Below are 16,647 nucleotides of genomic sequence, written 5' to 3'. Positions count from 1 at the left end.
GCTATCTTCCTGCTATTGCTAACCTCTTTCTCTGCTAATGATCGTTTGTATCAATGAGTTTCCATGATTGTGGACTTTAGGATGAACCTGATCGGTTTTATCATGTGTATAACAAGTACTTATGACTCCTGTAAATTAATGAGATTGTTTAAGACACAACATTTAAAAAACAAACATGTAAGGATGGTCCTTGCATTTTCTCATGTGACCATCTCTACCTTGATTGCATACTATTTGGCATTGCCATCCCTACATCCTTTTGTATTTAAATTTTTAAATTATTGTTGACACTGTAGTTCAACAAACATTATGGGTTTGGATGTTTGGCATTTTCATCTGAGCACATACTTAACTAAAAAGGCACTCGGGAGGGAGCACACCTCCGCCAGGCTGAATAGTTTACGTGTTGTATCCAATTGATAGGTCAGACTTTGATCAGGCTCTGAACCAAAATGTAGTCGGCTTGTTCTTGTCACCTACCTAACTCAACCACCAAGTTGTCACCTACCTAACTCAACCACCAAGTTGTCACCTACCTAACTCAACCACCAACATGTGGCCCTGAATGGATTTCTCTCATCTCCCCTTCCTGTTCAGGCTGGAGTTCCCAAGGCAGTGTTCTGGGCCCTGTGCTTTTTCTGATCTTCATCAGTGATCTCTCCGACTCTCTGGAAAATCCTCTTTATATCTTTGCTGATGACTCCACTCTCTACCGCCACATTTCCCATCCCTCAGATCGGCAGTCTGCAGCCTCCTCACTCTCTGCACACCTGGACAAAATCACAGACTGGGCAAACAAGTGGAACATGTCTTTCAATCATGACAAATCTCACACTCTTACTATGTCTCTCCGAAAAGACCGACTGGAAAACCCTCCCATCTACTTTCTCAACAATCCTCTCCAAGAAGTTCTGTCGCTCAAGCTTTTGGGTCTCACTATCTGCCATGATCTTTTTTGGGAAAACCACATTTCCAAGCTGCCCTCCAAAGCCAGTCGCCAACTGGGCATCCTCCGTCATGCGAAGTCCTTCCTTGGCACACCTGAGCTCCTCACCACATACAAGGCTTTCATCGCAGCTCAATGGAATACTGTTCTCCCCTCTGGGCTGGTGCTCCTGCCTCACACCTGGCTCCTCTTCACGCTGTTGAAACCAAAGCTTTCAGAATCATTGAAATCTCCTGCGATGAAGCTAACTCCGAGGGCCTTTTGCTCACTCACTGCAGGCTGGTTGGTGGTCTTTCTGTCTTCTACCGACTCCTCTCCGGCCTTGCACCCCCAGCTCTCTCTGTGCTCTGTCCCCCAAATATTCCTACAGGTCGCACAAGATCTGCCAGCAACCCTTTTATGGTTAAACTGCCAAAATCTAGGCTCTCTGCTCACCTTCACTCTTTCATTCCCCTTTTCTCCCGCCTCTGGAACAAACTCCCCCACTCCCTTCAATCCCACTCCTCCCTCCAGGTCTTTAAAACAGCTGATCACCACCATCTCTTATCTTCCCCCATCCAAAACCTTGATCTTTTCTACCCCCGCTAATTCACCCCAGATCCACTTTTTGGAAATTCCAACTTCTTTCCTGGAAGTCTGTGCAGTGTCGATATGTTTTATACCTCTCCCACCTCCCCCCAAGCCCTCTCCCTCCCACAGTTCTCTCGATGTCCCTGCTCTCAAATGTTGTGTTTGTGTCCTTCCCCCTCTCTCCCCATCTTGTCTACCGCTCCCCTTATTTTGTGTTTTCTGTGTCGGTTTGACTTTTTGTGTGATTAATGTTAGCTCCTTCACGAGCCTCGATCTTGTATACAAAAAAAAAAAAAAAAAAACTTTTGGAAATATCATGCTATATGTCACTTTTGGATTTGAATACTTATGTAAATGTGATATTTCAGTTTTATATTTTTAATAAATTTGCAAAACTTTCTAAAATCCTGTTTTCTCTTTGTCATTATGGGGTATTGGGTATAGATTGATGAGGGGAAAAATGAATTTAAACGATTTCAGCATAAAGCTGCAACATAACAAAATGTGAAAAAGTGAAGGGGTCTGAATACTTTCTGAATGCACTGTAGGTAAAAGATGTGAGAGTAAGGATAAAAGCAGCAGCTCCACCAATGGTGAGTATTAAACAAGAGATCCCGAGTGGTCAGATCATTATCATCAATTCAGACATGCCACTTTCCCTCTCCTACTTTCTCTTTGTCATTATATACAAAACATAAAGGATATTCTACGTTGTCTTGATCTTCGCTCACATTTTTCAAGCTCTGCTGCAACCAGCCACGCTGTTGCTCCAACTTCCCCTCTTGTCTCTCCAGATCCTGAATTTCAGCCTGCAAAGCTGCAAGCCGCTCTGACACCTCATGGCTGTTTGAGCCAGGACCCAAACCCCTGCTCAACACACACACACACCACTCTAGTTAAAAACTTAGTGAGCAATTAAAAAAAAGAAATAATGCCCAGGAAAATCAATAATGGTATGAATATCAGAAAACAAACGAAGAGTATAAGGTGCAAGGATGTAAAAATTAAGTTTGGCTCTTAACATGATGTTTAAAAAAAGTTATATTTATTGTCATATTAGCGTGTATCAGCTCGCTACACTCACCTCACCACATGTCGCTGCTACAGAGGCACGGGCTTGTTTTAACTGAGGGTAATGACCTGCTTGAACTTAAGTTGCTCCGCTGACATGATTTACACCAATCATAATACAAACATTTTTTGTTCAAATTTATTTGTAATATTGGTGATATTATTTATTTGTAACTAGCATAAGTACCCGGCGTTGCCGGGCGGGGGAGGGGGTGGAGGGGGGATAGGGGGGGGAAGGGGGGAAGGGGGGGAAGGGCTAGGGGGGTGTGGGGGGAAGGGGTAGGGGGGCGTGGGGGGAAGGGTTGGGGGGGGAGTGGGGGGAAGAGGAGGGGATGGGGGGGGGGGAAGCAGGAGAGGAAGGGGGTTCATATATATGATGGTGGGTGATGCGATCAGGAAGAAGAAGAAGCCGTACTACCAACTTTGTGCACTTCCAGAATTGTTTGATTTATTTGTATTCAAATGTCTGGTGATCGTTTTGTATTTATTTTTGTGAATGTGTGCTTGTATACAACTGTCATTAATTTAAAAAGGCTTAGGCACTATGGAGCGATTAAAAAAAAACAAACAAAAAAAACGATCTTCCTTTTTCATAATTCTTTTTTTTTTTGGCCTAAAACACTCCCAGGCACTCACTGATGAACCTCTGAAAGTTTGACAAAGATCCGTTCAGCCATCTCTGAGAAAAATGGCAACAGACAGACAGACAGACATCTCTCTTATATAGATTTACTTGTAATCTATGAAGGCCCAAGTGGTCTAAAGCTTTAAATGGTCAAGGGTCCTAGCTGGTCTATTGGGTCTTTGGGGTCTTAAAGGTCTTTGGGATATTTGGGGTCTTTTGGATATTTTGGGTCTTTAAGTGTCTTTTGAGTATTTGGTGTCTTTGGGGTATTTTGGGTCCTCGAGATATTTTGGGTATTCAGGGTCTTTAAGAGTCTTCAGGGTCTTTGGGATCTTCAAGGTCTTTTGAATCTTTTGGGTCTTAGGAGTATTTTGGGTCTTCGGGATATTTTAGGGTATTCAGGGTCTTTTGGCTCTTTAAGGCTCTTTTGGTTATTTTGGGTCTTTGGGGTCTTCAGGGTATTTAGGGGTCTTTTTGGTCTTAAGGGTCTTGGGGGACTTAAAGAGTCTTCAAAGTTCTAAGGAGTTTCAGCAGTATAAAGGGTCGAAAGGTATATTTCAACAGTACGTAATTAATAGACACATGTAATTAATAGACAGGAAGCAACAACGTTCAAACAGTACATAATTAATAAATATATAGTCACACGGCTTCACCGCCTTGCGGCTTCAGTGTTTTTCGGTTTTATTCACATCATAAAACAGGATGCCCATCCGTCTGTCCGTCACGAAACTACTCTCTCAGTTTTGGGGCTTGCCCCACCAAACCTTCTGTGGAACGTTTTGGGGTCCCAGTGGATGTCGTAAGGTAGGTAGGAGGTTTCAGAAATTCCTCAATAAAATTAGGATTTTGAAATGCAATTACACGGATCTTGCTCCCAAATCCGGAAGTGAACAGATGAGAAGGTTCGTTGGTTTGATAATGCAGTATCTCAATACAATCGTGATTTAACATTACATTTTGATATGTTAATTGCTATAGTATTAACTTCTAAGCGTGGTGTTGGCTTAGCGGTTAGGGTGCCGGCTTGGGATCCTAGGATCCTGGGTTAAAATCCCGGTTGATCGCCGAATTAACGCCAGGGGGGTTGACTCAGCCTGTCATCCTTCTGAGGTCGGCAAATTGAGTACCAGTTTACTGGTAATTCCCTGTGTGTCGCAAGAGGTGACCAACAGGGTTGGCGGCAGGAAGGGCATCCGGCCGTAAAACATTGCTTCGAAAAGGGTACCACGGTGCCCCAAAAAAGGCCAACCCCCGCTGTGCGGGGAAAAATTGCCTCTAAAGGTGGTTCTATAGTATTAACTTCTGAATGGAATGATGCTGTTTGGAATGAAAATAGAGATATTGAGTTTAAATGAATGAGGAAATGATGTGATAGTTTCTACTTTCTACCATTCATGGATTCGCCATATGCAGATTTGCCATTGACTGGGTATTGAAACAGTCAGACTTGGTACATTTTTTGCCAAGTCCTTCATGAACCTGCTGTCAATGCCTGACATTTGACTGAAGGTGGCACAGGAATGTGGAATTTATTGGTTCATGGTTTAGCATTCATTATCCGTTTCCACATGTCTGTTTGCTTCTGGCCTCCCAACCCCAACCCGCGAATAGCATGCGTACCTCGCTAGTATGGAGATAAAACTGACACACATACATACACACACACACATCAAAGTATGCAGACGGTAGAATAATCCACTGGCACACCTGCAAAAATTTCAATATCTCAGTTTCAGAAAACTAATGGAAACAAGAACCAAAAGCGATCATTGAAAACAAGGAAGTAATGCCCATGAAAGACCTGATGATCCCATCGATCGTGAACATAGTAAACAAAGCAATGCGACCGACCAGGAATATTCGGTACAAAAAAAGAAGAGACCGCATTGCTAATTAAGGTGTCAGTACCCAGCAATTTTAGCCTAAACAATGTAGAAATCAACTGGTAAAAGAGAACAAAGTAGAATGGCACTCAGTAGAGCATCCTTTTAACCTCAAAAATAATTGGTGGTTGAATTCAGTGACCTGATATGCAAATTGTCTCCAATTTTTAAGTTAATCAGATGAAAATTGACAATTTTAGAAATTTGGCCTATGTTGACCTTTTGGCCTATGTTGACCTCAAAAATAGTTGGTGGTTGATTTCAGTAAGCCGATATGAAAATCCTATTCAAATTTCAAGTCAATCAGATGAAAATTAAGGATTTTAGAAATTTGAAAAGGTTGTTGATCTGTGGCCTATGCTGATCTCCAAAATAGTTGGTTGTTGAATTCAGTTAGCTGATATGTAAATGATATTCAAATTTCAAGTCAATTAGATGAAAATTGAGAAACTTGAGAAATTTGAAAAAAGTGGTCGATTGACTTCAAAAGTAAATAAAATTTTGTTGGACCACCAACTCTACCATTTGGTGAAGTTTCGTGAAGATCGGTTTAAAATTGTGACCTGTAGGCAAGAATACGTGAGTGGACAGACAAACACACATGTACGCGCGTGTCGTTGGTGAGGAAAGTATGTTGATCCACTCCGGATCCACCGGAGTGGATCAACATACTTGTCCAAAAAATATTTTTTTGGCCAAGTAACAAACAGACAGACAGACAGGGGTGAAAACATAACTTCCGCCCACCTTCGGTGGCAGAGGTAACAAAAAAAAACAAAATAAACTTCACAGCTTTGCCCATGAATCGTGATCCCTTACCCAAATTGTGATCCCTTCTAGTTCTTCCATGAGCCTTGACTAAGTATACAAAAAAAAAAAAAGGACGGAGGTGGATATTTCGAGCCCTAAGAGGACTCCATTCCCACCTTCTGAAACCCGCATATGTAGATAAGAAGTCAAGGCTAATAAGCAAAGTTGACAAATACAACTTATTTTAACATTACTTGCCAACTTTGTGTCTGTGGACCTACTTCCACTGAATGCTGTTCTTGGATTTCTTCTCAATTAGGCCGATGCCCTCCAAAACATTGGTAATGTCATATATCCTACGCTTCTGTCTCACAGCAAGGGTATCTGCCGCCTGCAAATAGATGAAGCACATGATGGGTTTTGCGGTTATTCACAAATAAATTAAATATGCAGCACCGTGATGATAAATATGGTGTACAGTGTAAAAAGATTGTTTTTAGACTAAAACACCGAGCCAGCCATGTATTATTTATTCTCTGCATATTGCAAATGTTAAACCCTTTTCAAAGCCCCACAGGTAACTGAATTCTCAAATACATCACAGGTGAGTAAACATCCTGGTATAAAACCACCGTTTAGAGGCCATTTTCCCCCACAAAGCGGGGGTTGGCCTTTTCGGGGACCGTGGTTGTTGTTGTTTTTTGGTCCCCTTTTTGAAGCAATGTTTTACGGCCGGATGCCCTTCCTGCCGCCAACCCTGTTTGTCGCCTTTTTACGACACACAGGGAATTACCAATGAACTGGTACTCAATTAGCCGACCTCGGAAGGATGACAGGCTGAGTCAGCCCCCCTGGCGTATAATTCGGCGATCGACCGGGATTCGAACCCAGGATCCTTGGTTATCCTAAGCTGGCACCCTAGCCGTTAGCCCAACACCAGGGACTAAACAAACCAGGACTAAACATCCTGGTATGTGAAATCATTTTTATTTTTAGTAAAGTTCATTAAAGAACAACCAGCTGTTAGAACCTATAACTAGAAGAAAAATCACAACCACATAGGTCTTCCCCCAAAAGAGGTTTGAATGGTGAGGAAATAAATAAAAAATGTACAAATAGATAATACTCATATATATATTGTGAGAAACCCCCGGTGAAACCACCTTTGTTCTCACCCAAATGAGTGCCCCGCCCACCACTGACGTAACCTCCTTGGAGCCTCACGCGATTGGGAGGCGAGTCGGGACGTGATTGGTGGAGGGTCAGAGAGCGCGGCCGCCATCTCATGATACGGACGCAGCTCGGAGGTTCGAGGCCTCGAGGCGAGGGAACTTTCGTTACGCCTCACGACAGCGAGTTTTGCTGATCGTTTATAGTTATGGATTGTACGAGTGAGTGATTCCGGAAGAGAACGAGTGATTCCCGGAGATCGTAGATTGGAACTGTGAGTCCTATATTGCCTGCTTCGTGTTGGAGCTCCTGGCCGACCGTTCCTGGCGGCCTTGTGTGGTATTCCATCCTGGTATCCTTCGAGTCCCGGAGCTCGTCGATTGGAGCCGCGAGGATCTTACCTGCGTCTGGTTGGAGCGTCTGTGGCCGACCGTTCCTGCAGGCTTGTGCAGCCTATTCCATTTGTTACCTTTCATGGTTTTTGTGATCGAGCCAATAAAGCATCGTGCCTTACCCCTAGAAGGCCGATTAAAACACAATTGTGTTGATTACGTCTCTTTTGTCCACTCCGTGGATTACTTGAAGCCCGGACATTCACGTCCGTATTCCGTGCTGGGAACATTTACCAGGCGGGATCGCGACAAATGGGGGCCCGTCCGGGATCATTCAAGTAAGAGCCATTCGATTGAGACGGGAATTCTGCAGTGGACGACATCTTCTGGCATCTGTTCATCGCCTTCTCACCAGCGGACGCCGTCTTGGAGGAACTTTCTCGCCGTAGGACGCTGTCTTGGGCAGAGAAGTGAATAGCCTCGGATCCCTCCAAACAACCGACAAAGAATAAGCGAATAGCCTCGGATCCCTCCAAACAACCGAAAAAAAAAAAAAAAAAAAACGTGAGTATTTGTACGTGGTATTTTTCTCATTGGCAATTTGATGTGCGGGTGATATTGCGTAGTTGTGTCGTATTTCCCCAACAGAGCGTTGTGTTTGAGCGTGTGTTTGAGGTTGTGTTTTGTGCCTGGTCGTATGATAACTCGTAGCCAAGCTATGTCGACCAGGGAAGTGAGAGTTCAACCTGATCATGTTGACAGTCACGTGGGTGGCGAGGTGAGCGACGCAAGCAGCCTTGACCCGGTCACTCAACCCGAGATGTTAGGAAGCGATCCCATCATGACTAAATGCATGCGTTCGCCCTTCTGGACCGGGCTGACTCCGGTTCAACAACTTGACATGTATAACAGGGAGAATGACAGGGCAGAGGCAGAGCGTGCGGCAGCAGCAGAGAGAGAGCGTGCAGCAGCAGAGAGAGAGCATGCGGCAGCAGAGACAGCAGCAGAGAGAGAGCGTGCGGCAGCAGAGAGAGAGCATGCGGCAGCAGAGAGAGAGCGTGCGGCGGCAGCAGAGAGAGAGCATGCGGCAGCAGAAGCTGAACGCGTCAGAGAGCATGAGTTGCGAATGTTGACTGAACGACTGCGGGCAGAGGGGTCTGCTGCAAGAGTCCCGGAAACTGTTCATGTTCGTTTGCCGGACTGGACGGGAGACACGAAGCCAGAAGCGTATCTGGAGATGGCGGAGAAGTTGTTGGCTGCCGGTGGCATTGATGAGAGCTTGTGGGTCGGCCATCTTGTGAGCCATCTATCTGAGAAGGCGAGGGAGGTATATGCGAGGATGGCAACCGAGGACGCAAACAAATACAGGGCATTGAAGGCCGAGATTTTGAATGCCTATGCGGTGTCCGCATGTATTTATAGGAGAAATTTTTTCAGCTGGACTCGTGAGTCCAGTCAAACCTATGAGGAACATTCGCGGGCCTTGTTGGAACAGCTGCAGAGATGGTTCAAGGGGAGCAAGGTGGAGTTACCTCAAGCGGTTGCGGAACTCCTGGTGCGTTACCGTATCGATCAACAGCTTCCGCCTGACTTAGCATTGTTTCTTGTCGACAAGGACACTGTTTCCTTGGCAGACTGCGTCAACCTTATTGATAAACATGTTTTGGCGTGCAAAATGCTGCAAGTCACGCAGTCGCTTCGTAAGACGGAGGAGTCTGCGATCAAGACCGCCCCCCGTCTGCCCGGCGGCTGGATCGAGGGGAAGGGTTCTCCGATGACCTCCACTGGGGGCGCTCGCGAGCCGCAGACCAGGGCAGGGCCCTGGTGCGATTTCTGCAAACGCGTGGGGCACGGTGAAAACCGCTGTTTCTCTAATCCCGCCAGTCCGGCCTACCGAGGCAACCCTCCTGTTAAGTCGGAGGGAGATCAGTGGAACTCATCCGCCGGGCCCTCGCACACGACGGTGGCATCGGTGACCGAGGTCACTGCCACCGGGGCTAATTCCATTCATCCACTGCATCAGGAGTATTCAGGGACAGCCTTAGTGGGTGGCCCCGATTCGATGCTGAAGTTTGAGACCAAATACCTTCGGGATACTGGGGCGACACGGTGTGTTCTCCGGGTGGGGGTAGTTCCGGCCTCTCAGATGCGTTATACCGGCGAGTATACCCTCCTTCGGGGCATTGACCGGGTTCTTGGCCGGTACCCCCTTGCCCTCCTCGAGGTCCGGAGTGACATTTTTAAGGGTCCAGTGACCTGTGTGGTAGTACCCTACTACCCTATACCCGGGGTCTCCTTGCTGATTGGCAATGATGCCATAGCCAGGGAGGAGTCATTGACTCTGACCTGTGGGGGGGTCCCTAGAGCCCAGAGTAAACAGGCGGAGAGAGTGGCGGAGTCAGACATATCTTCACTCTGGCCCGAGGAGCCTAGCGCCTCGACTCCAGTTTCCGACGGTGACGTTGCGTCAGCTGAAGTCCACCCGAGCCTCCCGTCAAGCCAACCTCAGGTGCCGTGCTCCTCAGGGACTGCTCCCGCCATGTCGCGATTCAGCAGGAACGCTAATGCTAAGGTATATGTGGGAAACCTGGGCAATGGAGCAGCGAAAGCCGAGCTAGGGAGGGTCTTCGAACATTACGGACCACTCCGCAACGTATGGGTTGCTCGAAACCCACCTGGATTTGCAGTTGTTGAGTTTGAAGAGCCACGAGATGCTGAAGATTCGGTCAGAGCCCTTGATGGAAGGTTAATTTGCGGATCGCGTGTGTGCGTCGAGATGTCGAATGGCATGTCGCGGCGGCCTCGTTTCAGACGCTCTTTGGTCCGCAGGCCGTTCGACCCGAAAGATCGATGTTACCAGTGCGGTGAAAGGGGTCATTACGCATATGACTGTCGTTCTCGACACCGGAGGAGAACCCGCCGCTCTAGGTCTCGGTCCGTTTCCCTCCTGTAAATGTTTCCCCACCTTGAGTTTGGCTCCCTTGTTTCTCTATTGTGCTTTGGGTGAAGTGTAACTCTTGTGGGGTAGATGTTAATGGGGTGTAGGGTGTTTAATATTGTGTGTGAAAAAAAAAAAAAAACTGGTTCATTGTTTACCCTGTTAACGCCTGTTAATTGCCTGTTGCGTTAATAAGTGCGTTATTGTTGCGTTATTGTGTTGCGCCATTGCGTTGCGTTGTATTGTTGCGTTGTTTCGTTATTGTTGTTAACAAGTGTTAGTAATTGTTAATTGCGTTAATTGCCTGTTAGCAATTCCCGCCATCATCTTGCCATGTGATTTGCACCTACTACAAATACTGGTTTTAAAAACGCCGTCTATTCGACGGGGTTTTTACTTAGGGGGGGAGGACTGTGAGAAACCCCCGGTGAAACCACCTTTGTTCTCACCCAAATGAGTGCCCCGCCCACCACTGACGTAACCTCCTTGGAGCCTCACGCGATTGGGAGGCGAGTCGGGACGTGATTGGTGGAGGGTCAGAGAGCGCGGCCGCCATCTCATGATACGGACGCAGCTCGGAGGTTCGAGGCCTCGAGGCGAGGGAACTTTCGTTACGCCTCACGACAGCGAGTTTTGCTGATCGTTTATAGTTATGGATTGTACGAGTGAGTGATTCCGGAAGAGAACGAGTGATTCCCGGAGATCGTAGATTGGAACTGTGAGTCCTATATTGCCTGCTTCGTGTTGGAGCTCCTGGCCGACCGTTCCTGGCGGCCTTGTGTGGTATTCCATCCTGGTATCCTTCGAGTCCCGGAGCTCGTCGATTGGAGCCGCGAGGATCTTACCTGCGTCTGGTTGGAGCGTCTGTGGCCGACCGTTCCTGCAGGCTTGTGCAGCCTATTCCATTTGTTACCTTTCATGGTTTTTGTGATCGAGCCAATAAAGCATCGTGCCTTACCCCTAGAAGGCCGATTAAAACACAATTGTGTTGATTACGTCTCTTTTGTCCACTCCGTGGATTACTTGAAGCCCGGACATTCACGTCCGTATTCCGTGCTGGGAACATTTACCAGGCGGGATCGCGACAATATATATATATATATTTTTTTTTTTTTTTTTTTTTTTTTTTAAGTAACAGCATTTCTTTGTCCGTCCATTCCTCTGCCAATCACACTCTTTTCGCTGGGACGCGTCATCAGGGAGTTACATCTAGTGTCAGACTAGGCCGCTATGGTCATCACGTCATCCCAGCATGCAGCACTCAACCCGTCCTGTCATTTTCCTGATGGCAGTTCAACACCATAACCCAGATATGCAGTGCCTATAGAAAGTCTACAACCGTTTTTAAAAAATTCACCTTTTGTTGCCTTATGGCCTGGAATTAAATTGCATGAAATCAGACTTTTTCCACCTTGATTTACACATCGTAACCCACAACTTCCAAGTGAAAAAGAAATTCTACAAATTTCAGAAAACGAATTGTAAATACAAAAATAGAATATCTTGGTTGGACAAGTGTGAGTCATCACTAGGTTTGCCATCCCTCCGATGGAACTTCAACTGTGTCCCATCGGCCAGCATTATATGATGGACGTCAAAGACCCTACAGTGTCAATCGCGAAGAGTAGCATGGGCTATCTCTGGCACTCTCGCCAAATTCCAAATTCCTGGAGGAGTGGGGGGGGGGGGGGGGGGGGGGTAGGTTCTCCCATCTCAGCCAAAGAACTCTCTATAACTCTGTCAGAGTGGTCATTGGGTTCTTGATCACCTCTGTGACCAAAGTCCATCTTGCCCGATTGCTCAATTTGGTGGGACGGCCACCTCTAGGAAGAGTCTGGGTAATTCCATATTCTTTCCATTTCCTAATGATGGAGCTCATTGTGCTCTTGTGAACTTGCAACACTCCAGAAATCGTTTTATATATTTCGCCAATTCTATACTTCCTCACAATTCTATCTCGGAGTTCTACGGCCAGTTCCTTGGGATTCATGGTAAAGCTTCTGCTCTGACATGCACTCAACTGCGGGACCTTATATGGAAAGGTGTGTTTCTTTTAAATCATGTCCAATCAATTGAATTGGCCACAGGTGGACTCCAATCAAGTTGTAGAGACATATCAAGGATGATCAAAGGAAATTGTATGTACTTGAGCTCAATTTGGAATGTCATAGCTAAGGTGTTGAATGTTTATTGACACAAGACATTTCAGTTTTTCATTAATTATTTTCAAAAAATTTCTTTCAAAACAAAAATCTCAATTTAATCCATTTTTAATTCAGGCTGTAACACAACAAAACATGAAAACCGTCAAGGGGTGTGAATACTTTCTAAAGGCACTGTACATACGTGTGTGTGTGAAAGCTTCTGTTGTTGGATGCTATCCCCACACGTGGCTGAGTTTCAGATGGAACGAAGACATACCACGAAGACATACCACGAAGACATACCACGAAGACATACCACGAAGACATACCACGAAGTCATACCACGTCTCAAATAAAAAATGAACTTGCAAACACAAGTTTAAAAAGTGCTGGTGATAATGTACTGGCACATTGGTGTGTGTCTTGTGTCTGTATGCATGTGCGTGTCGTTGTTGGTTGTTATGTGCATATGTGGGTTTTCAGAAGGTGGAACGGTGTGAGTGTGAGTGTATGTGTGTGCACGCGTGTCGTTGGTTGTTATGTGCATATGTGGGTTTTCAGAAGGTGGAACGGTGTGTGTGTGCGTGTTTGTGTGTGTTATTCTTGTTCAGGTAGATTGCATCTGTGGCATATTATGCTCTTTTCACTAGTTTCAAATTATGGGATACAAAAAGCCTTTTTAGTACCAGTGCTAGATTAAAAAAAACAACAATTGTAACATACCAACCAATTTACCATATGTGTACAAAATAATATTGTACTATATTTATTTATTTTTGCACTCTGAAATGTTGGAATAATTGGTTGAGATTTCGGATATTAAGAATACTATTTAAACTAGCATGGATGAGTAGTTACAGCATGGATGAGTAGTTACAGCATGGATGAGTAGTTACAGCATGGATGAGTAGTTACAGCATGGATGAGTAGTTACAGCATGGATGAGTAGTTACAGCATGGATGAGTAGTTACAGCATGGATGAGTAGTTACAGCATGGATGTCAGATGAGTAGTTACAGCATGGATGAGTAGTTACAGCATGGATGAGTAGTTACAGCATGGATGAGTAGTTACAGCATGGATGAGTAGTTACAGCATGGATGAGTAGTTACAGCATGGGTGAGTAGTTACAGCATGGGTGAGTAGTTACAGCATGGGTGAGTAGTTACAGCATGGGTGAGTAGTTACAGCATGGGTGAGTAGTTACAGCATGGGTGAGTAGTTACAGCATGGATGAGTAGTTACAGCATGGATGAGTAGTTACAGCATGGATGAGTAGTTACAGCATGGATGAGTAGTTACAGCATGGATGAGTAGTTACAGCATGGATGAGTAGTTACAGCATGGGTGAGTAGTTACAGCATGGGTGAGTAGTTACAGCATGGGTGAGTAGTTACAGCATGGGTGAGTAGTTACAGCATGGGTGAGTAGTTACAGCATGGGTGAGTAGTTACAGCATGGGTGAGTAGTTACAGCATGGGTGAGTAGTTACAGCATGGGTGAGTAGTTACAGCATGGATGAGTAGTTACAGCATGGATGAGTAGTTACAGCATGGATGAGTAGTTACAGCATGGATGAGTAGTTACAGCATGGATGAGTAGTTACAGCATGGATGAGTAGTTACAGCATGGATGAGTAGTTACAGCATGGATGAGTAGTTACAGCATGGGTGAGTAGTTACAGCATGGGTGAGTAGTTACAGCATGGGTGAGTAGTTACAGCATGGATGAGTAGTTACAGCATGGATGAGTAGTTACAGCATGGGTGAGTAGTTACAGCATGGATGAGTAGTTACAGCATGGATGAGTAGTTACAGCATGGATGAGTAGTTACAGCATGGGTGAGTAGTTACAGCATGGGTGAGTAGTTACAGCATGGGTGAGTAGTTACAGCATGGGTGAGTAGTTACAGCATGGGTGAGTAGTTACAGCATGGGTGAGTAGTTACAGCATGGGTGAGTAGTTACAGCATGGATGAGTAGTTACAGCATGGATGAGTAGTTACAGCATGGATGAGTAGTTACAGCATGGATGAGTAGTTACAGCATGGATGAGTAGTTACAGCATGGATGAGTAGTTACAGCATGGATGAGTAGTTACAGCATGGATGAGTAGTTACAGCATGGATGAGTAGTTACAGCATGGATGAGTAGTTACAGCATGGGTGAGTAGTTACAGCATGGGTGAGTAGTTACAGCATGGGTGAGTAGTTACAGCATGGGTGAGTAGTTACAGCATGGATGAGTAGTTACAGCATGGATGAGTAGTTACAGCATGGATGAGTAGTTACAGCATGGATGAGTAGTTACAGCATAGATGTCGGATGAGTAGTTACAGCATGGGTGAGTAGTTACAGCATGGGTGAGTAGTTACAGCATGGATGAGTAGTTACAGCATGGATGAGTAGTTACAGCATGGATGAGTAGTTACAGCATGGATGAGTAGTTACAGCATGGATGAGTAGTTACAGCATGGGTGAGTAGTTACAGCATGGGTGAGTAGTTACAGCATGGGTGAGTAGTTACAGCATGGGTGAGTAGTTACAGCATGGGTGAGTAGTTACAGCATGGGTGAGTAGTTACAGCATGGGTGAGTAGTTACAGCATGGGTGAGTAGTTACAGCATGGGTGAGTAGTTACAGCATGGGTGAGTAGTTACAGCATGGGTGAGTAGTTACAGCATGGGTGAGTAGTTACAGCATGGGTGAGTAGTTACAGCATGGATGAGTCTGTTGCCTGTTGAATGCAGTGACGTCACTACCGGTAGAAGCGAACGTATTTAAACGCCATCACCGGCACAACACGAGCCCTTTAACTCTAACCCACGTGGGCTACATAAACCGAGGTTGTTTTCATTATTCTGCTCTCACTGAAAGTGGAAACGTTCTGCATGAAATTTACAGGCAACGAGCGTTTACTGTTTAGGTAAATGTTACGGAAACCGGTTTAATGATCCTTAATTTTTAAAACCAGGATAATTCTTTTGTGTTGTCAATACCACGCGATTATTGCTATAAAGTATTAGATTTAAAATTAAATTATATTTATAGTTCGGTAAATAAAAATCTTACGATATACGACAAGCGGCGATAAAAATTAAAAAGACAAAAAGAAAAGGTCCCGGGCGACCACCGCATGGTAACTGAGCCCAAACAAACAAAACGTCATGGCGCTGCTGGACGCAAATCGTGAAACAACAACAAAACAACGTGTCGCCAGCGGCAGAGCACGTGAGGTACGGCACCTGCTTGAGGTTGAGGACGCCGTCCTTGGCGCTTTGTAGGAGAGACACGAACCGTGTGGTGAGTAGGCCGAGGCTCTTCTCATGGCGGTTATAGGAGGAAGAAGCCATGTCAGGTCGAGGGTGAGGGAACCGGTTGGGAGAGGGAAGAGGAAGAAGCGGGAAACGAAGATGATAAATGACAACGTGATCGAGTGGGAGTCTTCGCTTCAGTGAGGAGAAGGAATAAACACACTGCAGATCGCGGAAATGGCGGGGTGGGGGCCGGGGAGGGAGGGAGGAAGTGATGATGGAAGGGGTTCGGGTTTTCCCCACTAGGGGGACACGGGAGTCCAGTGGGTAGAACCACTGAATTGAAAATAAAATATAGAACGCTCATTCTCCGTGAAAAGTGTAGCCGCCGTGTCGCCATCTTGGTCAGCACGACTCGACCGATTCGCTTCGCGGATCTCGTTTGTTTTGAACGTGTCCCAGATTTTAAAAGCCAGACAACTGTTAAAATGCCATTTTGTGCGGCAATATTAAACTGCTCCAATCGGTTACGGAAGGGTTGTGGAAAGACGTTTCACAGCTGTTCCAAAGACGTTTAATTCATCGTCCATAGTGCTAAGCTATGGAAGTACATAAAGTCGTTCCATCATGGCATTATTTTGATACGTAATAAAATGACAGCTAAATTCATGTTTTCAATTTTGACCAAAAACAAATCATTGTGAAATAATTCGGACAGACTCTTCGCAAGTTTCATGAAAATGTCCCGAGTTCTTCACGCTCCCAAATTAACAATATTTGTTCTCGAATTTTTTTTTGTGAAAAGGAAGGATAAAGGAAAGTGTTGCAGTAACTGTGACAGGTTTCCTATTGAAAAACGATCGCACAAAAGGTGAAAAAACGCAATCGCTTTTCGCTCTGAATTACGTGCAAACACATGACGGAAATCACCATGTTGGTTATGACTAACTTCCCTGAAAATGT

General features: G+C 45.4%; 1 protein-coding gene across 1 annotated transcript in view; it reads right to left on the bottom strand.

Annotated features, from left to right (window-relative positions):
• LOC137435184 (transcription factor E2F5) overlaps positions 1–15,934 on the bottom strand; it is a 66,233-nt gene extending 50,299 nt beyond the window's left edge. Inside the window, exons 1-3 of the mRNA XM_068128737.2 lie at positions 15,676–15,934; positions 6,130–6,239; positions 2,222–2,383 (exon numbers count right to left, since the gene is read on the bottom strand). Coding sequence (XP_067984838.2) covers positions 2,222–2,383; positions 6,130–6,239; positions 15,676–15,783 — 380 coding nt within the window. The 5' untranslated portion in view covers positions 15,784–15,934. The remainder of the gene's footprint in view (positions 1–2,221; positions 2,384–6,129; positions 6,240–15,675) is intronic.
• Between the last annotated feature and the right edge of the window lie 713 nt (positions 15,935–16,647).

The sequence above is a fragment of the Myxine glutinosa genome, chromosome 9, assembly GCF_964187855.1.
Source record: "Myxine glutinosa chromosome 9, kmMyxGlut1.1, whole genome shotgun sequence".
NCBI classification, from domain to species: domain Eukaryota; kingdom Metazoa; phylum Chordata; class Myxini; order Myxiniformes; family Myxinidae; genus Myxine; species Myxine glutinosa.
The sequence above is the reverse complement of the archived record's forward strand: the minus strand, read 5'-3'. Positions and strand labels throughout refer to the sequence as shown.